The sequence below is a fragment of the Humulus lupulus genome, chromosome 7, assembly GCF_963169125.1.
Source record: "Humulus lupulus chromosome 7, drHumLupu1.1, whole genome shotgun sequence".
NCBI lineage: Eukaryota > Viridiplantae > Streptophyta > Magnoliopsida > Rosales > Cannabaceae > Humulus > Humulus lupulus.
The window spans coordinates 203,550,072-203,577,588 of NC_084799.1; the positions used below are offsets into that span (position 1 = coordinate 203,550,072).

Consider the following 27,517-nt stretch of genomic DNA (forward strand, 5'->3'; position numbering starts at 1 on the left):
AACTCGTGAACAGTTTTTGGCGCAATTTTTTTTATGACCGTATATATTGTAGTTGTTTAGAGCATCCTGTAAATTTTCTAAAAATTCTGAATAGTTTACAGTACCGAAAACTAGGTTCAAACATGTTGATTTCTACGCGCATAAAAAAAATTAGTCACGCATGCAACAACATGTTTGAACTTAGTTTTCGGTACTGTAAATTATTCGAAATTTTCTAAAAATTTTCAGTATGCTCTAAATAGCTACAATATACACGGTCATAAAAAAAATCATGTTGAAAACTGTTCACGGGTCGAGAACACTGAGAGACCCACCGGTAGAGCTTAAAGTAAAATCCCTATAGAAGAATTCTCAGATATATATATATAAAGCGATGTTTTGTATTATGTATCATTTTGACTAAATTATATTAAATTGAGATTAATACAAAAATTGTGTTTGGCAAAATAGTTATATATATATTTACTTTGCACAACAATTTTTTGTAAAATGACTTTGAAGACACTCAATTTCTTGTTTACTATACTCAACACTCACTAAAATTCTCTATACTTTGTTGAAATTTCTAAACACTCTATTTAAAGACCATTTAAAAAAAATAAGAAATATTATTTTATAAAATAACATTAAAAAATAATCTATGTTTACCAATTACTCTAATATATAATTATATGTTTATCATATATAATATCTAGATTCATCAAATATATTTATATTGTAATAGAAATTAAATAATCTTAATTTTAAATTGATAAAATAAAAAATTATATAGTTAATTGAAATTACTTCATAAAATATGGAGAATAAAAAAAAACTATATTAATTAATATTTCAAAACATTAAAATCACCATGCAATGAGGTGCAAACATCAAAATCATGTAAAGTCGTAGCATTTGAAAAAAAAAAGTTAATAAAAATAAGCACAAGCAAGACCACCAATTAGAAAAGGGAAATTTCCATTTATATGCTTGATAAAAGTTATAATTACAAAAAAATACTAGGCATATTAAAAATTACAAAATAATGCTATATTTTGGCACTTTACCCAAAATGCCCTTTCCACTTCTTCGACCTTGCTCGATGGTGGTTCGATGGTGCTCGATGCCAGCTCGATGAGACCTTCAAAATCATGATTTTTCATGAAAAATGACTTTGCTCGATGGTGGTTCGATAATAGTTCGATGGTGGTTCGATGGTGCTCGATACCAGCTCGATGAGACCTTCAAAATCATGATTTTTCATGAAAAAATGACTTTGCTCGATGGTGGTTCGATGGTAGTTCGATAGTGGCTCGATGGTGCTCGATGCCAGCTCGATGAGACCTTCAAAATCATGATTTTTCATGAAAAAATGACTTAGCTCGATGGTGGTTCGATGGTAGTTCGATAGTGGTTCGATGGTGCTCGATGGTGCTCGATGCAATTCTTGTAAGAGACATAATTTTTCACTCGGGTGTCCGTTTGGGGTGATTTTTTTTTTATTTTGGGTATTTTTTCAATATCTACACGTTGGACATGTTAATATGAACATTTATGAAGTGTAACACTTGTAAAAATACAAAATTGCAAACATACCTCATGTTTAAGACATCTTTTGGTATATTTTTAAGTTTTAAACTTCCCAAATGTGCATATTAACATGTTAAACGTGTAGATCTTGAAAAAATACCTAAAATCAAAAAAAAAATCACCCAAAACGGACACCCGAGTGAAAAATTATGTCTCTTACAAGAATTGCATCGAGCACCATCGAACCACTATCGAACTACCATCGAACCACCATCGAGCTAAGTCATTTTTTCATGAAAAATCATGATTTTGAAGGTCTCATCGAGCTGATATCGAGCATCATCGAACCACCATCGAACTACCATCGAACCACCATCGAGCAAAGTCATTTTTCATGAAAAATCATGATTTTGAAGGTCTCATCGAGCTGGCATCGAGCACCATCGAACCAGGTCGAAGAAGTGGAAAGGGCATTTTGGGTAAAGTGCCAAAATATAGCATTATTTTGTAATTTTTAATATGCCTAGCATTTTTTTGTAATTATAACTTTTATCAAGCATAAAAATTGAAATTTCCCTTAGAAAAAGCATACAAAACTTATGTATACACATTGATGGTTACGGTAATTTTATCATCAGATCGCTATTTAATGATTGTGATTAATTTAAATGAATATTAAATAATGACGTATAACGTGATACTAATATAATTATAATTATTTTTAAAAATATTTTATTTCGTTATAAAAACCTCAATTAAGATTTTCTTTTATTTTAAAAATTAAGTTTTTAATGAAAATATTAATTTGTTCGGTTCAAAAATCGAAGTTGGTAAATAATTAACATTGATTGTTTTATTGTATAATTCAATCGCTCACAAGTTTTTTTGGTGAATTTGCAGGGGAATTACTAGCTGCCACTCCTCGTTGAAGTGGCACATTATTCCAATTCACTTTTCTTTATATGTTTATTTTGAATTTTTTTTTTTTTTTAAAATAGAAATGTTTCTCATAATTTCTATTCATCATTAGATTTTTTTTGTTTGCATTATATTACATTATAAAATCTTAAATGTTTTTGGTGCTAAAATTTGCCAAAATCCTTCTAATGAAACTATTTTTGATATATATCACAGATCAAGATAAGATTCAGAAGACCAAAACCAATACCAAACTTTAACAATGTTGAACTCATGAGAAAATCAGTTGCTGGTTTCTCTTACACATATAGTTAGAAGAAGCTTATGAACTTGTACATATATAACAATGTTACTCTCATATATTTTTATATCAATCATAAACAGTCTTGATAGAAGCAATAGAGTGATACCATCTCTTAAACACTTTTTTAAAAAAAAAATACAGAATGGTAATTGAAAACAACTACATATATTACTATCTTTTAGTTCTGCATGTATGAACTTTCTGCTTGGTCTTCTGTTTTTTCCTAAGCTTAGAGGATTAGCTACCAACCATAGCTTCCATAAGTCCCACATGGAAAACGAAGACAAAGAATGAGTAGTATATAAATAGCTCACAAAGCATTATAGTTCACCGGGCCTAGCAACGTGGGCCTGTAACCCAAGTGGGGGCATGTGGGAAATGGGACTTTGGGTTAGCCCGGTGGATCGGGTCCAGTGTTAGCTGCTTACTGGTCTGCCCATTTCAAGCAGGGAGTTGGGCTGAGTGATCTGGGCGAAGGCCTGGGTTGCGCAGCTCTTAGAGTGGAGGGCAATGCGTGAGGCTGGTTTCACAGAGCAGCGACTACCTCCCGCTCTCGGCAGTGGAAGGATAACGGGCCGGTGCTACCTGGATCCACCATGGTTCACTGGGCTGACTCTTAATCGGACCATTTCTTTTTGGATTTGTCTTCTTTTCCAGCTATTGAAAAATGCCACTTTTCTTGTAGGAGTACATATCATCCAGTTGATGGCCTGACAACAAGATTAAAATCTTCTTCATAAACTTATCATTTAGTTTAGTTGAGTGAAAGTAAGAACAGCCCTTTTTATTTTTTTCTCTCATTTCCCTTTGCCCCAAGTTTGGTTTACTTTATCTCTATAAAACTCGTGATGAAAGTTTGAGTTTTTAAGCTTCAAACTAAATTGGTTAGTTTGGGAAGAAGGTGTTTATGAACCAACTTATGTAAAAACATGATTTTATGAGTATGGACTACTAAAATGTAGTTATAGAAAATTTTGATAAATTTATTGAGCATACCATAGTCGCTAAACTCCCAATCGTACTTTTTAAATTTTTTATGAAATGCATGTATTTTTGTAAATTGGGCCTTACTTATTATTCAGTTGGAGGCTCACATTAAATTGGGCCACCCAATGTAGGCCTAATTGGGCTACTACCATTGGGCCCCTTCGTAGGGACACCAAACATTTATTTTTATTTTTTGAAATAATGAAAAATAAACTCCCAATAGTACTTTTTAAAATTTTCATGAATTGCATGTATTTTTGTAAATTGGGCCTTACTTACCATTCAATTGGAGGCTCATTAAATTGGGCCACTCAATGCAGGGCCAGTTAACATCTAATTGGGCTACTACCATTGGGCCCATTCACAGGGACACCAATCATTTATTTATTATTTTTAAATAATGAAAAATAAATTTGAACAAAAACAAAAACCCTCCGAATGAAATTAAGCCAAAAACCTCGGTTTGTTCATTCCTTAGCTACTCTTATCTTCTTCTCACTCTTACTCTGACCAAACCCACGACAATGTCGACCCAAGATTCGCCGGAGAACCCAGAAAACGAGTCAAAACCGAGTCAGGAGTACCAAGACAAAGAGGCTGAAGAAGATGAAGATTTGTTGGTATCCTCCTCCGATGATGCAGTAGGAGATTGAGGAGGAAGAGAGCTGTGGAGGACCGACAGTATGAGTACTACGAAGACCTCTTTGATTTTCCAGAGGACCCGGAGAATTGGAAGGAGGAGGATGTGATGGAGTATTGGGCTGATGCTCCATTGGAGATGACCAAGCCTGGTTGGGACCCCGATTGGGCTGACGAGGAGGATTGGGAGATTGTTAGACAGGAGATTGCTGCTGGGAGAGACCCTCCAATTGCCCCGTTTTACGTTCCCTATAGAAAGCCTTATCCGGTCATACCCGATAACCATTACGATATTAAGAACCCAAAAGCTGTGATTGAAGAGTTGGATAGGATTGAGGAGTTTCTCACTTGGGTCAGCTACATTTTCCCGGATGGAAGCTCGTAAGTATTTCTTTTGTTATGTGCTTAGGAGAAACTTACTTTGTAGTTATCACTGTTTGAATTTGAATGGTCACAAGTTTGTTAAAATGGAGTTCAGTGATGATAGCTCTATGTTAGATAATTGACCTTTATCAGCAGCATTACGAGAATGAGCAGCATTACGAGAATGAGGGATAATTCGAGTGGTCAACTCCATGGTTGGAACTTGGAAGAAACCTTAATCATTAGTTTGATATCACTATTTGACTATTGAATTAGTGGTGTTTCACTCTCTGTCTGTTTGAAATTTGAATGGGTTTGGTTCAGTAGTGATTCTTGTTTGTTTGATTGGTCATACTATTGCTCAGTGGCTATCTTTTTCTCCTTGTAACTCATTGATGGTTTTTGTTTAAGCCTTGGCCCTTATATTCTATTCTGTAAAGCAATAGGTTTTATTTTTAATTTAATCAAAATACATTGGTTCATTCATTCCTTTTAGTGGTGGTGAGTACCGAGTATTTAAAATTTATACAAATTTGATATTATTATTTCTAGTTGAGTTTGAGATGTTTGACAATTCATCAATTCCTTTTTGACAGTATTTTGAAAGCTATACTTTGATTGTAGCTTGTTGTTTTTTCATAAACTTATACTTTTCATGCTTTCCTTCGTGGATTATTGCAGTTAGATTATATATATATATTTTTTTTTTCATTTTCTCTCAAAGCTTAAACTTCAATTGCAGAAATGACTGAATTGCTGGCAGTTTTTCTTTTCTATTTTTGGGTGGCTGTTCTTGAATAATGCTATATTTTCATCTGTTGGGATCATTAGCTAGTGTGGTAGGGTAGCTAAAGTTAATATCGAACTGTTTTGAAGCATATGCACATAACTATATTTATAAGTTGTCTTAATAAGAAACGAAACTAGCACTAGTGGCAAACTAGTAAGATTACATGTTTAAAGTGGATAAGTTATTCACCCAAAGGAAAATCCTAATTATAATATATATTTAATTATTTATACACACATAAAACTTAAAAAGTTAGCTTTACTATTTCATTCAACATATTGTGCTCAAGTTATATTAGAAGTTAGAAGTTGTTCACCTTATTTTTTCTAGTATTAGGTCAGTTAATATAATGGAATGTATTTCTTTAATAGCTCGTGATTTATCTCCTCCTCCAAGTGTACTTATTTTTCCCCAATGAAAATTGTATTTGAAAGAGGAAATTAAAATAGATGATAAGTTATCATCTTTGAAGATGATATAGGATCATCTTTAAAAAAAAATACAGTCGAAAATATTAAAATTCCAATCTCTAAGAAGATCAGTAGAAGAGAGAACCTTAAACTTGTTAGTGTTGAAAATCCAAATAGCTACTGAAAATTTAATTCTTCCCACTTGTATACAATCCATTCTTATATCCTATTATTATTTTTAACCAAAGGGCCCATCAAGTTGCCATTATGGCTACATTCCAAAGCTTCTGTCTTTTTCCAAGTGTACTTATTCTGTGATAACTATAAACAGTTGAATTTTGAGTTTTATTGTTTTTTTTTAATTCTAGTCATTTCTTTACTTTGACACATTCTTGGTTCTAACTTCCATTGTTTTGTTAACTTGGACTTTGCTCTTTGTGCAAGGTATGAGGGCACTGTTTGGGATGATTTGGCTCATGGCAAAGGCGTTTATCTTGCTGAACAGGGATTGGTCAGGTTTGTTCATTATTTCAATTGTTATATGCTTTACATATAGCTGTCTATCTCAGTACCTTATGCTTCAATATCTCTACGGTGGACTCCTAATTGGGAAAGTTGATACATTATCTCTAGTAATATGAAGCACGCAGAAATAATCAGTGAGAAGTTTCCAGAGAGAGATTTAGTTAGGCTATATGACTGTTTCAGTTGATATTTTCTGTGCACTTGTGATAAATAACATACAACTTCCTTCCTTATCTCCTCAAGCTCTGGTACTTCTCATGTGTTACTACTTATGTTTTTTTTCTTCGTAACTTGAATATATATTCTTTGTTTTTCTGAACTCATTTCATTTTCATAGGTATGAAGGTGAATGGCTTCAAAATAACATGGAGGGTCATGGTGTTGTGGAAGTTGATATCCCTGACATAGAACCTATGCCAGGTTCCAAGTATGTTTTTCGTTCTTAATAAACTATATATGCACTGAAAAGGTGACACTATATCTCAGTAGTTATATTTTGTGCAATCTTTGCTAGAAAGATAAATTTATCGAGATTTTGGTACACTCTTCTCAGGCTTGAAGCACAAATGCGTGCTGAAGGGAAAATAATATCACGAGATTATGTGTCCCCAGAAGATAGAGAATGGTTGGAGATGGATATAGAAGACAGTGTTGCTTTGGCCGGAGATAGCTACGAGATACCTTTCTATGAGAGGGACGAGTGGATCAATGTATTTGGGAGGAAGCCGTAAGTTATATTTTTGCTGTTGTTGTTCTTAGTAGTTATTGTTCAACTGAGTTGAAAACAGACTGTATGTTGACATAGTAAGTTTGTTTGTAATTTAGTATGTCATATAATGTGATTTAATTAAACATTATAGATTATTCAAAAGTTTATTGAGATGTCTGTCTTTAATCTGATGTCATCTTTGCTGATAACTGTCATCTATTTTTCTCAGGGAGAAAGGTCGTTATCGATATGCTGGTCAGTGGAAGCACGGCAGGATGCATGGATGTGGTGTATATGAAATCAATGAGCGCACTGTCTTTGTATGTGCATGAAACTCTAACTTTAATTCAAAGGCTGATTTACATTTCTTTTGTGTAATTAGTTGATATGCATGATATGCTCTAATACAAGGAAGAGGCCCAAAAAATATTGAATTTTGAGAAATTGTCTGCCTCTTTGCCTGTATCCTATCGTTTCTCTTTCTCTCTCTCTAAATTAGCGCCCTGAGAGTGATTTAAATGTATCGATCTTGCTGAGCTTGAAAGATTTACAAATCTTGCTTTGATTGAATTGAAATATACAAGTCCAGACTATAGGATAGTAAGCATATGGGGAATGCTAACGAGGCCTTATATCTAAAGTTGTCTAATATTGTACCTTTTATCTGATAATTGGAAGCAATTTTTTTCCTTTGCTGATTATGCTAGTACTTATGTTACGTATTCCATACGCATGCAGGGTAGGTTCTACTTTGGGCAACTACTGGAGGATGATTATGGCTGTGATGCAGATATATCAGCGGTATCTATTGACCTGTGACTCTTTATTTTTTATTTTTTTTATTTATAAGGGAGAAGAAGACAGCTATTACAAAGCTTTTGTTTATGATCTTTTGTTTTGTTTATTTGCTTGACCTTTTCTCTCTTGTTTTTTCTTTTTTGAAACTTATTCAATGAATTTATTGAATGTATCAAATTGGGAGTTTGTATATAAGTTTGATTGTCAAAGTTTTGATCATATAATTAAATTTTAGTTTTTGTTTTTGTTTTTTTATTTTATTTTTTAAAAATTCTAGGGCTTATTTTTTTATACTAACATATATGGTATTCTTATATCTACATTTTGTATGCAGCAACCCCATAACAAATTGACCAAAGGAATAATATCCTTCCACACTTTATGGTATTTTAATAATTTTTGTTGTGTTTTCTTGTTGCAGGATCAGTAGGCAATAGACTCTCTAACGAGGAAGATATCTTCTGAGAATGTTGAGGATCATGTTCAACCCCAAGAACTAAAGCAATATTTTGAAAGGTACAATCTAAAAAGTGATTATTTATTGAAGAGCACCCAAAGGAAATTTAGGAGTGATTCGCTACACTAATTCCAACGATGCTAGTAGCTCATGTGAAACTGATAATACTATAAGAACTACTTTTAATATTATTATTTTTAGGATTTGTTGAACTACTTTTAATATTTACTTTTGTTTACATATTAATTATAAAATTTCATTTTAAGTGTTTAAATGGAGAATTATTAAAGTTGACAAATGTTTAACTCATAAGAGATTTGATTTATAGAATGATAGCGCAAGGATCAGAAGATTTGTTCATACAAAGTAAATGTGGCCACCAAAAGCAGTCCTGATTAGTCCTGATTAGGAGTGTTTTCTAATTGGTTTTTTTTTTTGTTCATTACCTTCTAAATTTTGGTTTGATTGATTTTGTGAATTCTGATGGAATAGCGATTTTGTAAATTGATATCCTAAACTCTTAAATTTTTTGGTAGTGGGCTATTTTCTAGTGAATTTGATTATTAGTTGTTTTGGTGTATGATTTAGCATCAGTTCCATTGGTTTGATGTATGATGTCCACTTTTAGGTCTTTTGTTTAGTCCATATAAGGTTGTGAGTTTAGTCTCGACCCGAACCCGACCACATCTGATCCTATTTTGGGCAGGTTCAGTTACACTCCTCCCACACCTGAACCCGACTCGATCCAAACCCAAAGAAATTCAATGGTAATTCGGGCGGGTTCGGTATTAATTTCTTGCCCCGAAATCCGACAAACCCGAACCCGACAAACCCGCTCTAGGTGCAGCCTTAAAAAGTACTAGTTGTTCCTCTGTAATTTGATGATTGGACTACAAATGTTTTCTTAATTTATTTGGTGAATCATGTTCACCACTTACTCATTGTTAAAGTCCGTTGCATTGATATGTAATAGATGTAATATAATAAGAGAAGAAAAAAATATTCATTAAGAATTGGTGTGGGAGTTTGGAATAATCCAAAAACTGTATTTTGACGAGTACAACACACAAAACTCACTGTTAATGATTAACACACAAATAAACTCATTGTTAATCAGAATGCAATAATTAACGTAGAGATGTCCTTTTGGTGATTTTCTTCTGCAGTCTCTTTATGCATGTTGTTTTGATATATGCTATTTGTGCTCTGTATGTCACTTCAATTTGATGTTATAAATGGCGGTTGTTTGAAGATATTATGAAATACTATTTATTAAAGTTAACCTTCCCTTTGCTATAGATATGGTTAGGATTATGAGTTCATATTTCCAGCATATATTGGGCAGAATGGTAAGGATTAGATGATATAAAGTCCAGTATATTGAGAGGATATGAATGTGTTCAAATACATGATCTCTTTCTATATATTTGTAAATAAATCATTTGTAGTAGAAGGGAGTGAGGAGAATAAAAGTGGGTGCTAATATGTTTTTCATTCATGGCAATTTAGTCACTCTTAAATTTTCAATCCAAGAGCTTCTTCCAAACCAAAGATACTGGAATGGGGTGTGGAAAATAGTAATTATTATTATCATCAAGTGTTAATTCCTTTCCAACCCTAAGAAAGAGGTGGAGTTGTTCTTTTTCTTTGTAGTAATGATTCAAATGGAGCAGAAATCTCCCGGTAATAGATTGAAAAGATTTGAAGTAGTTTAATGTTCATCACAAACAATATAAACCCATTAAAAGAAGAACGAAAATCCTCTGCCTCCAATCTCCTGTCCCTTTTCTATCTCATCTATAAGAAGTAGCCACGTATACTCTATTTTTTTAATCAAAGTATGATTGTTTAGAAAACATATTATGACAGTGAGTTTGACAACAGATTTGAGCCATTTCGGCTTGATTGGTTCCGGTTAAAAAACAATGTATTTGGATAGTTAAATTGATTTGAAAATATTTTAAATCAATTCTGTGACATTCATAATTAATTCCTAAACCTGACACATAAGTGTGGTCAAATCAATAGTTAAGGAAGTAATGGGCTGCACGGCCCAACCCAATCGTGGGTGTCTGAATCACGCACGTACCTGCTGCGTGTCCGAGAAGTCATATATGCACGTTTACCTTGCGTGTGTTTACTTCTCAAGGGGTCATAGCTCCATATCCAGCTCGTACCGCAAGCTGCATACTGGACCCGACCTTCGGCCTCATGAATGTCACAAAATATTTTAACTTTCCAAAATTTTACAAAATTTTGATTTAAAATGATGTGGGTCTCTCTAAAATCTAAGAAAATTATAGGAAATGATGAAATATCATCTTTAATTCTTATGTGTAAAAGCAAGCTCATTTTTCAAAACTTGTTTTGGATTTATTTTTTAAAATAACCTATCGATCAAGGATTATGTGATACCTTTATATTTTAAAGATTCAAAAATATAAAATGTATTTGAATGACAAACCAATCATACCGTTTTCTCAAACATTATTTCCTTCAAATATTTAAAATAATTACTATTTTAATTATTTTATAATAAAACTATGAAAGTTGAATAATTCAACCTCTCCCATATCTCTTGCTTGAGATGTGAAATTTGATGCTTCTTCTTCATCATCTTGGGCGGCAAAATAGTAGTAGAACACGACGACGAGGGGATGGTTTGAGTTGTTGTGTGTGCGTAAGATCTAAGCGTTGGTGGTAGAAGGAGACTGCATAGGGGCAGTTGGGTTGTTGGGTGTGCGCGAGGAGGTCTGATTCCGCCGGGTCGTAGATCTAGGTGTTTCGCCCGCCCGTCATGGTGGTCATTTGAGCTATGTAGTAGACTGATATTTTTTTAGATGTAAGTTTTTATTTTGTTCATTAACCAGGGTATATAACTGCGTTGGACAAATTTGAGGAAACATTTGAAGATGATGGATTTTGATTTTATTGAGTTAATTGGGAAAATATTTGTTGATGAAAGATGAATATAATTTAAGAATTGTATCATGAATATGTACTCATATATACAATAAATATGAATTATGTGTTTTAGTCTTTCATATTTATGGGTTTAAGTTTTTTTTTGGGATTTTTTTATTAATACATGTATAAAAAAAATTTAATGCATTTATACGGTGTATACAAATATGATTCATTAATGCATAATTTTAATTTTTTTTTTTTTGCAAATTCACGGGCGGTCTCACGCAAAGTTATGGTACTAAATTGTCTACATACAACTTATAAATTTAAACCATTATTTTTTTGCCCATAATATATGCTGGAAAAAATTTGTTCTGTAATATGAAATAAAATTGTCTATATGCTTTAATCGTTTTTAAAAAAATTACAAAATTAATCAGTGCACTATATATTCAATTAGAATATTTTTATCATGATATTGATGTCCTATTTTAATGTGGTAATTGAGCAAGATAGTGATGTATTTGCTGGTATATTTTCTTCGAAGCAAAAATATTTTTCAAATGCCCAGGTACATTCTCATTGATCTATTGTTGACAAATGAAGTAATGGGTAGAACAATTGGTTATCTTTTTGAAAAGGCAATCAAGGATTTCCTAAGCTTCTTTTAAGAACAAAAATCATCTACCCTCAATTTCTTGGGCCTTCTCTGTCGCATCCATAAAAATATAACCACGTGTCTTCCATAATTTTTACTCACGTGATTTCTTTTTCTCTATTAGTTTGGTCTTCTGAATGACCGTTTTCTTCAAATATTTGAAGTAATAATTATTTTATTTATATTAAAAAAACTAACAATTATAATTAATTTTTTTAAATCTAAACTAATATTAATATTTTTCCTGTAACCGTAAACTCTATATTCTAATTAATAAAAAAAAAAGTTTATTCTGGATTTTGTGTTTTTTCTCATTATTTGTTTGGACCCTGTGTTTTAAAAAATTATTTTTTGGACCTTATGTTTTGTAAAATGTTTAAAATACAACCTTAAACCTGATTTTGGTCAATGTTTTCTCAGCTGAAATCACAAATAATTTACCAAACTAACAATTCAAAACAAAAATAAAATCATTCTGCTTAAAAATTGTGTTGTTATATTCAATTTTTTCTTCATCAAAATTGAGTTTAGAGTTCTATTTTAAGCATTTTACAAAATATAGGGTTCAAAAAGTAATTTGTCAAAACACAGAATCCAAACATGTATAAACCCATAAAAAAATTAAGAAAAGAAAATCTAAACCAATAAAAAAAAAGGGAAATTGCCCTATATATGTTTATTTTTAAATATACGGTTTATATATTTTATTTATTTCCTTTTTACTGATTCTTCTTCTCTCTACCTCCTCATTTCTTCTTCTATGTTATTTACCTTTATAAAGCTTACTATCCTCCAATTTATGGAAACTTTGAACCATCCTATTTTTCACATATATAAAAGTGAAAGGGAAAAAAATGCAACGTAAAATTGAAAAAATATGGTAACTTAACGTATATAGGGCAATTTCCCTTAATTTAAAAGTATATTCGGCTAAATTTTGCATTAAATATTTAGAATATTAAAGTTATCCTAACAAGAATTTCTGGTATATATACATTATTTTTCTGGTATTACATTATATTGTTCTTCCCGTGCTAGCGTTTCGTTTCAAAGCCATCAACCAGCCCAGGCTATCATGGAAAATTATAGGAAGAAAAGGCGACGCGAAATACTCCCTATGAAGAAAATCTTTATTACCCTTGGATCGAAGAAGAAGAACAACAAGAACAAGAACAAGAAGCAATTGGGCAAAAAATTTGGAGGAGGTGCCGCAGCTATGGTGACGAAAAGCGAGTTAGAATCCCAATTGATCACGTCTGTGATGACCAACGACGATCTTCTGCTCGAAATACTGGTCCGACTCCCAGATTTCAAAAGCGTTATCAGATTGAGTAGTGTGTGCAGAACGTGGTGGGTTGTGTCCCGGCAATCACGTTTCGTCCAAGATTTTATTCGTCACCACAGCCAAAAACGACAAGTCGTTTTGGGTTGTTCCGAGTCTGAGGCGGCTATGCAACTGCAACTGCAACTGCGACCCCATGTTCTTTTGATGAGAGGTTTGTACATAACCTGTGAATACGCTCCATCTTACTACTACCACTGGTACTACCACTACGGTCGCTTACCTCTTATCCAAAACATCTTCTCCGCCGCATCAAAGATTCTCTTCCCATCTTTGCCTGCTACTAGTTTCGGCGATGGGTCTTTTCTAGAATCCTTTGATTGGCCCAATGCTTGTATAGTGGCCTCCTTTGAAGATTTGTTACTGGTTCAACAATTGCGTTTCTGCTTCTGTATCCTTAACCCATAACCCAGTAACCAAACAAGTCGTGGAACTCCCTCTCTGTCCCAAAATTCTGTACGACGAGTACAACAAAAAATGTCGCTTCGAAAGCATTGCTTATAGGTGTGGATTTGTGATGCGTAAACAAAACTCATCATCATCATCATCTAATCAGTGTAAGTACAAGGTCGTCATGGTCACTTCAGATGATGACAAGCCTGAACAGGAGTTTCGTGCATCAGTCTTCTGTTCTGAGACCAGACAATGGGGTTATTGTTTCAAATTCCACTTCTCGGTGAAGCTATACGAGTGGCATCAGACACCCATTGGATGCAGCAATAATGGAATCATATATTGGCCATTTGGGAAACGCTTCTACCATGGAATAGTTGCATTCGACCCCTTCGCCGAAAAATGCAGTTTGCTTACCATGCCTCCGGAGTTCGACACCACCCATTTTCGGAATGCGGAGTCTTCAGTGCGCCTTGGAGTGGTTCGGGGCCAACTCCGACTGTTGCAGTTGTACTTGGACAGGGACAGGGAGGCCGGTCACTATGTTCTAAAAGTTTGGGATTTAGTCACTTCTTGTTATTCACATTCGCCGCCTTGGATTTTGGTTCAATCAGATATACTGAAATGGAGATCACAGGAAAGTGTGTCAAGTTCAAGTGTGTCCTTGTTGCCCATTGCGATTCACCCGGAAGATGCAGGGGTCGTATTCTTGAAACGAGTCATCAATGTTGATGATGTTGATATCTGCCAATACAGATTCGGGAGTGAAAGTGAAAGTTGTTATCAACATGTTTGTTACTGTCCATTCGGTAAGGATAGTGGCTGCCTTCGTGTTTTGCCTCTCGTGCTTTCTCCTTGGCCTACTATAATGCCTCCTTTGCATTGTAAGCGGCCCCAAGTTCTTTTCAAATTATAAAATATTGCTATGTTTTAGTTTCCTTTTTTTCTTTCTTTCTTTCAAGTTATTTATTGAATAGAACAGAACAGAACTATGATTGTTTATGTGAAGTTTCTTAGTTTAATAAATTATGAGAATCTAGTTTTGTTAGTTTAATTATTATTAATACTATTTTCCCATCCCATCTTCATTGTGATATCAGTTTGATGTTTATGTTTTTTGATTTGTGACTTAATTTCATTTCATCCGAATTTGTTTTATTTAATCTAAAAGCAATTTAATTTGTGGGTTGTAGTCCTTCTGTGTAAGCTACTATACTACTGAATTACATATTTATGTTTGAGAATTTAAGGGTCTGTTTGGACCTTGGAATTTGGTAGGGAAAAGGAAGAAAAAAGTTGAGGTTAAATGGTTTATTGTGTTTGGAGTTTCATAAAATTTGGGAAAAAAATTACTCAAGGGAAAATCTTTTAACAAAACTTGGATTTTACTTTCCCTTATTTTGGTGAGGAAATTGAGAGAGGCCACCAACTCTCCTCCACCGGCGCGACCATTTGCTGCGATCGCCTCCATTCTCGGGTTCACCAACTCAGGCAAGACAATTTGGTTATGAGTCGTCGAACTCGGATTCCTACTCTACTGCTGTTGAGTCTTGTTTTCACTGAGTCCGTTTGATATCTATTACTGTTTTTGATTTTGTTCAGATGTATGTAGTTCTTATGGTCTTAGGTGTTTGATAAAATTCCTTACTGAGCATTGTCATGTCGTATTTTGCTTATGTGATTCACTGAGATTAGAACTTGGTTTCTTGTCTTTCCCTCATCTGAATTTGTAAGATTCTTTAGAACTTGGCATTGATGAGAAAAAGGGTACATTATATATCTCTTATTCTTAGAAGAAAAAAAGAATACATAGCAGTTATTTGGTGGCTTGGCAAGTAATTTGTATATCTCAGCAGAAAGGAGGTATGTGCATAGGTAAATTATGCCTTCATAATAAAGATCATCTCAGTTGGAAAGGGGTGTTTGATTTAGTATTATTGCCGGTCCTAACTTTTTGTGGGCTTTTGGATGTGTTTGGTTCTTGTTTTGTAACTGTGTGTGCACATAGAGATAGACATTGTATTTGCTTTTTTCTTGGCGTTGTCTTATTGTTCTGTCTTTTCTGTTCGGCTTCATCTTTAGGTGACATTCAGCTTTGTTCTGTTTAAATAAGAATTAATGATTTTAAATTATTTGTTTTGTCAGGTAAGCCTTTATGCACGTACCTTTTAGTTATGGCTCAATCCTTATTTGCATATTCATATAGACATATATGTACGTTAAATTTATATTTTACATATTTATTGATTTGATGATTTAGTGGCTGATAATGGTTCGAGAATTTTGAATGAACAAGCTATTTGATATCTATTAATATGATGCAACTTGAATGGTTATATAACTCGTCATTTTCATCATGAGTTCCTTTTGTGTTTTTTTTTTTGCTAAAACAAACTTATGATTTTTAGTGCATATGATGCAACAACTTGAATGGTTTAGTCATATCGATATAACATCATTTTCGTCGTGAGCTTCTTTTTTGTGTTTTTTGCTCAAACTGATGATTTTAGTTGCAAAAACATCTGTTATCAACCATATTCTTTTGTTTAGAAAGCTACTACTCCTAAAGTAAGAGTCTTTAGTTGGTTGAACATTTTACTTTGATGACCTGAACTTTTCATTACTTTGGGTCAGCGTAACATTTTATTACAAGGTGTGAAGAAGTGGCTGTGGAGATTTGTAGTTACAGACTTAAATAATTGGTCAATGAAGTCTTATTTCATTATGCTAAATTTTCTATAATTTCAAAAGACTTTCTGCAATTGGTTCATACTGAAGCTACTAAACCATGAATGACTCGTAGCAGTACTAATGTTTAATTGGTTTATATGTTGCTTGCTGGTTTATTTTCAAAATGACATTGGAAATTAATTGTTAAAATGTATCTTCTCTTGTTGAATAAGAGTCTTACAAATTGAGAGTGAGTATGGTTACTGAGAGAGGTCCCAAAAGTTTCTTCAAGAATAATCTTGAAAAAAATGGGGAACAGTAGAAGAAAACTGTGTGTGAACCTTGGCTCTCTGGCTAGCATAAGCCATGGTTGAACAGTATTTTGTTGTGTGGCTCTGTCTAATAATCCATTTTAATGTTATAAAATTACTATGGAGCCACCCTTAGCATCTTTCTCAATTTGTTCTAATTCATTTTTATGCATGTTATTGAATAATAGTCATCAATGCACACTACAAAAAATTTTAGTTTTAGTCACGATAAATTATGTGACTAAAAAACAAAAAAATTGTGACTAAAGAAAAATCATCTTACCTATGTCATCACTAAAAAGTCTGTGGTTAAATGTATTAGTCACAAAAATAATAATTTGTTGTCACTGAATGTATTTTTAATCGCAACAAATTTTATCACTAAAAATAATAGGTTGTGACTAAAACTACATTAGTGACAACTTATGATTAAGTATGACTTTTTAGTTACAAATAATTTTTTGTTGTTACTAAAAATAACATTTAGTCACACAAAATATATATTGTCACTAAATATTACATTTATTTGTAGTGGCATATACTGGTTGCTTCAAATCTTATTATTTTTTAACAAAAAATATTAAATCCAAAGTTAAAAAAAATATATTATTTTTTAATCTCATTTATGTTTGTTTTGTGAATTTTTTTTTATTAATTTACAAAAGTTTTGTTTTAAAAAAAACAAATAAAAGAACTATATAAATTATTTTATTTTTATAAAAAAATAAATATTATTTCCCTCTTAATTTATCAAAGAACCAAACAAAATAAATATTTTTATAAGGAATTCATTTTTTTTTCTCATCTTTTATTTATCCTTACCAAACATAAGAGAATCTTTTTTTCCTTGTCTATATCTTTTTTTTTCTCACATTTTCCAAAAACAACGGTCTAAGAGTTACCGAGCCTTAAATTTATCAAGTTTAGCAAATACGAGTTATTCTACTACAAAAAAAATCTTAGTTTTAGCACAATAAAATTTGTGATTACAAGTAAAATATTTGTGATTAAAAAAAGTTATCTTACTTATGTCATCACTAAAAATTCTGTGACTAAAAGTATTAGTCACAAAATTTACAATTTGTTGTTACTAAATGTATTTTTAGTCACAAACAAATTTTATCACTAAAGGTAATCAGTTGTGACTAAAACTATATTAATGACAACTTGTGATTAAATATGACTTTTTAGTCGTAGAAAAATTTTTATTGTGATTAAAAATAATATTTAATTATACAAAATATATGTTATGACTAAAATATTGCCACTAAAGAGTACATTTATTTGCAGTGAAAGGCCAAAGATCTTCTTTTTGGGTCTTCTTTTCCTTGATGTTCAATTAATTTTATATACTCGAGGTTAGTTTTTCATTTGAGTCCTTTCTGAACTACGTGTTTGAGCCAAATTCACCTCAAAAAAGTTACTCGTGCCATGATCTTCTTTTTCTTCAACTTGTTGGCTTCCATACTGTTTAGTAAAGACCAAGTGAAACCTTTTATAGCACTGCCTAAGTGACTGTTATAAAACAGACCAATTCTGCATTTTTTGATTTCACCTTCACTTCAATCCTTCTGGCTGGAATCTAGTTGTTCATTCTCTAGTTCCCTCCATTTCCATCTTTAAGAAGCTGCCAATGCCATCTTCACAGATAGATGCCTTGATAGTATTACGAGAGATTCCAGCTTTAGAGAAAGTTTTGCTCAATGTCGGCAGCTTCGTGACATGGTTGGTTAGTTCTCGAGCCATCGTTGGCAAGAGTGATGAGTTGTGTATTCAGTTTTAATCTGAACGCTTGAAATTAAAAACGCTTCAAGCTTCAACTCATTTTTCTCTCTTAAAGGTGTTTGTTTTGAGTAATTAAGTGTATAAAATAGTTCATTTTACCTTTAAAATACATGTAGAGCCCGTAAAAATTATTAACTTTACCCCTAAACATTTTAACCAAACATGGGTAACGTTTTAGGACCTGATTGATAGTAAATTCAAATTCAATTTTATGATTTTTAAAATTAAAAAATAGTAATACCCACATGAATACTCGAATGTTGCTTGTTTTCAAATTCTCAATCTAAATACTGATTATAACTTTAAACTACAAATAAAAAACATTATTTACACGTTTTCTCCCTATTCAAATTATTATATCCTAAAATCCTACAAATCTATCACTTTTTTATATTTTCAAATTTTCTACCAATTACATATTCAGTTTTTTTAAATTCAAAAAACAGTATTCCCACTCTCACTTTACCTCGTACCAAACACTTGTTACGGTGACTGATTGAATACATGAGATTTTGGATAAATTTGACCAAATTTTTAATCAAGACATGAAGATACATACACATATACACACATACATATTTCATAGAGATGAACAAGACGACTAAATATACCAATGGCCTGACTTTAATTTTAATTTATAACTCAGTGATACTCGGTGAAATGAAAAACAAAAACAAGAACAGACAAGGAAGTTGCATTTATTTTATGTATTTTTTAATATCGAACATCATAAATACAGTTCAAGCAACAACAAAGAACTTCCCCTTTGAACACAACAAAAGAAGAATGATATGATTAAAGACTCAAATTATTTCCATTTTATGGATTTTGAATTGAACCCACAAACCAGGAAATCAGAACTACATTTAAATTTTTTGACTAAGCAGCATTACAAAATCGAACAGCTTCAAAAATTAACAAGTTCTTATACATTATCAAAGAGAGAGAGAAATAAATGCTTACCATATTCAGTTTCTTTGAGCTGCTCCAAATATGGAACAGGTGTGTGCAAGGACAATATATTGTCTAATTCACTGTCTGGTCCCATGTGCAGCCATGTACTATTTCTCCCCCTTTTATGTTCTGTGTTTCTCTTTGGCTTCATATTAGCCGAAGGATGTGACTTCAAGGAATGTAACCGACGTATTCTTCCATTTGAGGTGTTCTTCACTCGAAATTCGATTGATTGACTTTTTGGGATAAACTTTTCTTTGGTGCCAAGCACTTGATGAAACGTAACCGAATCCACTCGCTGTGACAAGGCAACGGGGCTCTCTGTGCACAATGGAAGAGTTGCCTTAGTCGTTGATCTATTCTTCTTCCATGAGAAAAATGATTGTTGCAACAATGATGGGACCTGCAATGCCAAAAAGGGAGATCTAAGTTTCTATATCACAGCAAATAACCGTTTGATTGATTAGTATTCAGAAAGTAAAAGTATTCCTAAATTATAATTTCGTAGAGCACAAGGAAATTAATTGAAAGAAAGAATAAGAAATCCTTGCAAAAGAAAGTACAATTTATAAGTGAGTTACTCACGCCTGAGACAATGCTACTAGTAGCAAATGATAATGAAGATGCCGAAAAGGGAGATGGCCTGGGTTTGCTTCCCTTTGGGTCATTCTTACTTGGGTCTTGATTAGCAGAACCAAAACTTGATGGAGCATCATCGCCCTCATCATCGTCACCATCTTCCTCTTCTTCTTCCTCTTCCTCTTCCTCGACTAAAACCTTCTCATCTTGTTTAGCCGATGGTGTAGTATCTTCTGTCTCCTCTGAAGCCATTTCCACATTTTCCTCTTCTTTTTCCCTCTGCTTCAGTTCTTCCTCCATGTCCTCTATAGCCTCTTCTAGACACAATTCAGCATCTATCAGATCCATTTCTTTTTTAATCACCTCCACTTCCAACTCACTAGCTTGTTTCTGCTCTTCAGCCCATTTCTCTACTTTATCAAAAATTGGCCTGAATGTGTTTCCAATTCCAGATATAAAACGAGCCATAGGGCCCTCCTTCTTCACACCAGTCTCTCTTCCATAAAACTCATCAAAACCATCGGGTAGAAACTCAACCTTATTAGGGTCCACTTCCCCATCTTCTGGCTGCCAAAATAAACGGATCCCATGTTCTTTGTCCTCGACATAATTGATTAAACGTCCAGTTGGTGTGTGTAAGATTAGGGGATCTTCAGTTTGCCCAAGCTGGGATGGATCTTCAGGATTAGACTCTTGTTCCTTAGGGTTGGGCTTAACCAGAACAAATTCGGGAGTATCATCTGAATGCAGAAATTTCATATGAATTAGAAAAACAATCATTTTGTGCTTAATTATCTTGCCATTTTATTTGTTTATTTTACTTTTTTGGTGGAGAGGGAAGACTAAACTCGTATAATTATCATTAGGAATCTTTGAAAAAAGTAGCAGCATACACAACCAGACAATCTGAAGCAGACAATTAAAATGACAATAAGATTTGTGATTTAAAGTGTATAAAATGCTAAAACAAACAAATATTTGTTCAAAGGAAAGAAAAAATGTTAATAAATAAAGAAAATCTAAATCTATCGTTTACAGTGATAAATTTATTCATTTTGAAAATTCAAAATGTGTCGTTTGTCCTCGGGTATAAACAAGAAAAAATGCAGCAAGGGCTAAACCGATGAATATGATTGCCTATCAAGAAATATTCATTACAAAGAAAGGGAAAGAAACTAGGTCTAAAAAATATATCTCAAAAGGCGGTAGAGGAAACATCATCCTATTTTTCTTGACTGTACAAAATGTCAAGCAGCTATCAGCTCATGCAAAGAAAAGGATACTAGATACCTTGTGTTTGTGGGGAGGATGATATGGTTTTGTGTTTGAGAAGGCAACCCATATAACTTAATCTTAATCCACTTTTATTTTTGGTTGATCAAGAAGGGGAAAAAAATGCAAATATAGGAGAGGATGGTCTCATATACCTTGTGCCCACCAGTACTCAAGCTCAGCAGGCATAGGCAATCTCAATGGAGCTTTATAAAAGGAGTTTAACCACATTTCTCTTTCCTTATCCACCTCATGCACATATGTTTTCCAATAATCAGGGACCTGTCAACAGAAAATATACATTAATAACTTCAGCAGACTCCCAATACCCAAGATACATACATATATATATTTGTGTGTGCGTGTGTTCACACTTTCCTGTGCTATAAAACAAATTGTGTGTATTCACCAAAACAGAACTTACTTCATAGAATTGGTTTATAAAGCCCGGTGCCATCCACACATCTTCTTCCTCATAAAAATAAGGATGTTGAGGATCACTGTATGGGCCTCTCTCTTCCCTAACCACTGTAAGCCAGAGGAATACAAAAAAATGAATAACAAAAGGCGGTATAATTAAGTGAATGTTACGAGCTGAGACTGTGTCAAGGAATGTTAGTTATTGTACGTTATAAAATCCAAGTTTACTTATATGTCCACAATTTTTAAAAAGCCTGAACACAGGCTTATTAGTGAAATGTATGAGATGGCACCAGGCATTAAACAAAACAGCATAATCCTGGGATCTATAGTGCATCCAATCCTGTAAATAACTTGGTCCATCCCATATACCCCAACATAAATCTAAAATGGACACTCAAATTACTATGCTACTTGTATTTTATTTTTTGCATACTACAAAATTTCCAGAAGTCATATTATGCAGCTTGGAGATGAAACTACATACTTCCATCGGGCTTGTTTACAAACATCCGAGCCTTAGCAGCAGCTACTTCTGCTATACCTGAATGCATCTAAATAAACAAAACAAAAGATCATAAACAAAAGCTTTGTAATAGCTGTCTTCTTCTCCCTTATGCATTAAAAAAATAAAAAATAAAGAGTCACAGGTCAATAGATACCGCTGATATATCTGCATCACAGCCATAATCATCCTCCAGTAGTTGCCCAAAGTAGAACCTACCCTGCATGCATATGGAATACATAAGTACTAGCATAATCAGAAAAGGAAAAAAAATAGCTTCCAATTATCAGATAAAAGGTACAATATTATACATCTTTAGATACAAGGCCTCGTTAGCATTCCCCATATGCTTACTATCCTATAGTCTGGACTTGTATATTTCAATTCAATCAAAGCAAGATTTGTAAATTTTTCAAGCTCAGCAAGATCGATACATTTAAATCACTCTCAGGGCGCTAATTTAGAGAGAGAGAGAGAGAGAGAAACAATAGAATACAGGCAAAGAGGCAGACAATTTCTCAAAATTCAATATTTTTTGGGCCTCTTCCTTGTATTAGAGCATATCATGCATATCAACTAATTACACAAAAGAAATGTAAATCAGCCTTTGAATTAAAGTTAGAGTTCCATGCACATACAAAGACAGTGCGCTCATTGATTTCATATACACCACATCCATGCATCCTGCCGTGCTTCCACTGACCAGCATATCGATAACGACCTTTCTCCCTGAGAAAAATAGATGACAGTTATCAGCAAAGATGACATCAGATTAAAGACAGACATCTCAATAAACTTTTGAATAATCTATAATGTTTAATGGAATCACATTATGTGACATACTAAATTACAAACAAACTTACTATGTCAACAACCAGTCTGTTTTCAACTCAGTTGAACAATAACTACTAAGAACAACAACAGTGAAAATATAACTTACGGCTTCCTCCCAAATACATTGATCCACTCGTCCCTCTCATAGAAAGGTATCTCGTAGCTATCTCCGGCCAAAGCAACACTGTCTTCTATATCCATCTCCAACCATTCTCTATCTTCTGGGGACATATAATCTCGTGATATTATTTTCCCTTCAGCACGCATTTGTGCTTCAAGCCTGAGAAGAGTGTACCAAAATCTCGATAAATTTATCTTTCTAGCAAAGATTGCACAAAATATAACTACTGAGATATAGTGTCACCTTTTCAGTGCATATATAGTTTATTAAGAACTAAAAACATACTTGGAACCTGGCATAGGTTCTATGTCAGGGATATCAACTTCCACAACACCATGACCCTCCATGTTATTTTGAAGCCATTCACCTTCATACCTATGAAAATGAAATGAGTTCAGAAAAACAAAGAATATATATTCAAGTTACGAAGAAAAAAAACATAAGTAGTAACACATGAGAAGTACCAAAGCTTGAGGAGATAAGGAAGGAAGTTGTATGTTATTTATCACAAGTGCACAGAAAATATCAACTGAAACAGTCATATAGCCTAACTAAATCTCTCTCTGGAAACTTCTCACTGATTATTTCTGCGTGCTTCATATTACTAGAGATAATGTATCAACTTTCCCAATTAGGAGTCCACCGTAGAGATATTGAAGCATAAGGTACTGAGATAGACAGCTATATGTAAAGCATATAACAATTGAAATAATGAACAAACCTGACCAATCCCTGTTCAGCAAGATAAACACCTTTGCCATGAGCCAAATCATCCCAAACAGTGCCCTCATACCTTGCACAGAGCAAAGTCCAAGTTAACAAAACAATGGAAGTTAGAACCAAGAATGTGTCACAGTAAAGAAATGACTAGAATAAAAAAAAAACAATAAAACTCAAAATTCAACTGTTTATTGTTATCACAAAATAAGTACACTTGGAAAAAGACAGAAGCATTGGAATATAGCCATAATGGCAACTTGATGGGCCCTTTGGTTAAAAATAATAATAGGATATAAGAATGGATTGTATACAAGTGGGAAGAATTAAATTTTCGGTAGCTATTTGGATTTTCAACACTAACAAGTTTAAGGTTCTCTCTTCTACTGATCTTCTTAGAGATTGGAATTTTAATATTTATGACTATTTTTTTTTAAAGATGATAACTTATCATCTATTGTAATTTCCTCTTTCTAATACAATTTTCATTGGGGAAAAATAAGTACACTTGGAGGAGGAGATCAATCACGAGCTATTAAAGAAATACATTCAATTATATTAACTGACCTAATACTAGAAAAAATAAGGTGAACAACTTCTAAATTCTAATATAACTTGAGCACAATATGTTGAATGAAATAGTAAAGATAACTTTTCAAGTTTTATGTGTGTATAAATAATTAAATATATATTATAATTAGGATTTTCCTTTGGGTGAATAACTTATCCACTTTAAACTTGTAATCTTCCTAGTTTTCCACTAGTGCTAGTTTCGTTTCTTATTAAGACAACTTATAAATATAGTTATGTGCATATGCTTCAAAACAGTTCGATATTAACTTTAGCTACCCTACCACACTAGCTAATGATCCCAACAGATGAAAATATAGCATTATTCAAGAACATCCACCCAAAAATAGAAAAGAAAAACTGCTAGCAATTCAGTCATTTCTGCAATTGAAGTTTAAGCTTTGAGAGAAAATGAAAAAAAAAATATATAATCTAACTGCAATAATCCACGAAGGAAAGCATGAAAAGTATAAGTTTATGACAAAACAACAAGCTACAATCAAAGTATAGCTTTCAAAATACTGTCAAAAAGGAATTGATGAATTGTCAAACATCTCAAACTCAACTAGAAATAATAATATCAAATTTGTATAAATTTTAAATACTCAGTACTCACCACCACTAAAAGCAATGAATGAACCAATGTATTTTGATTAAATTAAAAATAAAACCTAATGCTTTACAGAATAGAATATAAGGGCCAAGGCTTAAACAAAAACCATCAATGAGTTACAAGGAGAAAAAGATAGCCACTGAGCAATAGTATGACCAATCAAACAAACAAGAATCACTACTGAACCAAACCCATTCAAATTTCAAACAGACAGAGAGTGAAACACCACTAATTCAATATTCAAATAGTGATATCAAACTACTGATTAAGGTTTCTTCCAAGTTCCAACCATGGACTTGACCACTCGACTTATCCCTCATTCTCTTAATGCTGCTGGTAAAGGTCAATTATCTAACATAGAGCTATCATCACTGAACTCCATTTTAACAAACTTGTGACCATTCAAATTCAAACAGTGATAACTACAAAGTAAGTTTCTCCTAAGCACATAACAAAAGAAATACTTACGAGCTTCCATCCGGGAAAATGTAGCTGACCCAAGTGAGAAACTCCTCAATCCTATCCAACTCTTCAATCACAGCTTTTGGGTTCTTAATATCGTAATGGTTATCGGGTATGACCGGATAAGGCTTTCTATAGGGAACGTAAAACGGGGCAATTGGAGGGTCTCTCCCAGCAGCAATCTCCTGTCTAACAATCTCCCAATCCTCCTCGTCAGCCCAATCGGGGTCCCAACCAGGCTTGGTCATCTCCAATGGAGCATCAGCCCAATACTCCATCACATCCTCCTCCTTCCAATTCTCCGGGTCCTCTGGAAAATCAAAGAGGTCTTCGTAGTACTCATACTGTCGGTCCTCCTCAGCTCTCTTTCTCCTCAATCTCCTACTGTCCAACACATCTTTGAACAGCTTCACATTCGTCTCCGGCGAGTTATCCAAGTTGGTAATATCTTCACCGCGTCGAACATACTCAATGAGGTCTTCTTGTTTTTCAGTCGTTTCTTCTTCTTCTTCTTCTCCTCCTCCAGCTGGTGCTTCTCCGGACTCGGAGGAAGAATCGTCGGTGTCAGACTCATCATCGGAGGAGGATCCCAACAAATCTCCATCTTCTTCAGCCTCTTTGTCTTGGTACTCCTGACTCGGTTTTGACTCGTTTTCTGGGTTCTCCGGCGAATCTTGGGTCGACATTGTCGTGGGTTTGGTCAGAGTAAGAGTGAGTAGAAGATAAGACTAGCTAAGGAATGAACAAACCAAGGTTTTTGGCTTAATTTCATTCGGAGGGTTTTTGTTTTTGTTCAAATTTATTTTTCATTATTTAAAAATAAAAAATAAATAAATACATGTTTGGTGTCCCTGTGAATGGGCCCAATGGTAGTAGCCCAATTAGATGTTAACTGGGCCTACATTGGGTGGCCCAATTTAATGTGAGCCTCCAACTGAATGATAGTAAGGCCCAATTTACAAAAATACTTGCATTTCATAAAAAAATTTAAAAAGAACGATTGGGAGTTTAACGACTATGATATGTTCAATAAATTTATCAACATTTTCTATAACTAGATTTTAGTAGTTCATACTCATAAAATCATGTTTTTACATAAGTTGGTTCATAAACACCTTCTTCCAAAACTAACCAATTTAGTTTGAAGCTTAAAATCCCAAACTTTCATTACGAGTTTTATAGAGATAAAGTAAACCAAATTTGGGCAAAAGGGAAATGAGAGGAAAAAAAAAAAGAAGGGCTGTTCTTACTTTCACTCAACTAAACTAAATGATAACTTTATTTATTTATGAAGAAGTTTTTAATCTTGTTGTCAGGCCATCAACTGGATGATATGTACTCCTACAAGAAAAGTGACATTTTTATTAGCTGAAAAAGAAGAGAAACCCAAAAAGAAAAGTGGCATTTTTCAATAGCTGGAAAAGAAGAGAAAATCCAAAAGGAAATGGTCCGATTAAGAGTCAGCCCAGTGAACCATGGTGGACCCAAGTAGCACCGGCCCGTTATCCTTCCACTGCCGGGAGCGGGAGGTAGTCGCTGCTCTGTGAAACCAGCCTCACGCATTGCCCTCCACTCTAGGAGCTGCGCAACCCAGGCCTTCGCCCAGGTCACTCAGCCCAACTCCCGGCTTGGAATGGGCAGACCAGTAAGCAGCTAACACTGGACCCGATCCACTGGGCTGACCCAATGTTCCATTTCCCACATGCCCCCACTTGGGTTACAGGCCCACGTTGCTAAGCCCGGCGAACAATGAAGTTTTGTGAGCTATTCATATAATACTTATTCCTTGTCTTCATTTTCCATGTGGGACTTATGGAAGTTATGGTTGGTGGCTAATCCTCTAGTCTTAGGAAAAAACAGAAGACCAAGCAGAAAGTTCATACATGCAGAACTAAAAGATAGTAATATATGTAGTTGTTTTCAATTCCCATTCTGTATTTTTTTTTTTTTTAAAAGTGTTTAAGAGATGGTATCACTCTATTGCTTCTATCAAGA

At 33.6% G+C, this 27,517-nt stretch overlaps 2 protein-coding genes across 2 annotated transcripts; one reads left to right on the forward strand and one right to left on the reverse strand.

Moving 5' to 3' along the window:
• Nucleotides 1–4,355: 4,355 nt before the first annotated feature.
• On the forward strand, nt 4,356–8,989 carry LOC133792613 (protein TIC 100-like; the record flags this gene model as incomplete). Its single annotated transcript, XM_062230521.1, has 8 exons — nt 4,356–4,738; nt 6,365–6,436; nt 6,783–6,872; nt 6,999–7,172; nt 7,384–7,474; nt 7,893–7,955; nt 8,287–8,336; nt 8,374–8,989. Coding segments are annotated over 8 exons (939 nt in total), but the record flags the coding sequence as incomplete, so codon positions are not given.
• A 10,168-nt stretch (nt 8,990–19,157) lies between these two features.
• Nucleotides 19,158–26,292, reverse strand: LOC133789150 (protein TIC 100-like). Its single transcript, XM_062226898.1, has 11 exons — nt 25,529–26,292; nt 23,882–23,953; nt 23,446–23,535; nt 23,146–23,319; nt 22,844–22,934; nt 22,363–22,425; nt 22,188–22,254; nt 21,705–21,808; nt 21,436–21,562; nt 20,015–20,748; nt 19,158–19,832 (listed from the first exon to the last, which is right to left on the reverse strand). Exons 1-11 carry the CDS (start codon nt 26,206–26,208, stop codon nt 19,401–19,403), a joined length of 2,634 nt encoding a protein of 877 aa, XP_062082882.1. The 5' UTR covers nt 26,209–26,292; the 3' UTR covers nt 19,158–19,400.
• Between the last annotated feature and the right edge of the window lie 1,225 nt (nt 26,293–27,517).

What these genes read in the sequence shown, in the direction of transcription:
- LOC133789150 (XM_062226898.1), bottom strand. Translation starts at nt 26,208, where the DNA reads ATGTCGACCCAAGATTCGCCGGAGAACCCAGAAAACGAGTCAAAACCG. An exon ending in GAACCTATGCCAGGTTCCAA is followed by an intron (nt 23,320 to 23,445) that starts GTATGTTTTTAG and finishes CACTCTTCTCAG; the next exon opens with GCTTGAAGCACAAATGCGTG. An exon ending in TGTAAACAAGCCCGATGGAA is followed by an intron (nt 21,809 to 22,187) that starts GTATGTAGTTTC and finishes TCTGGCTTACAG; the next exon opens with TGGTTAGGGAAGAGAGAGGC.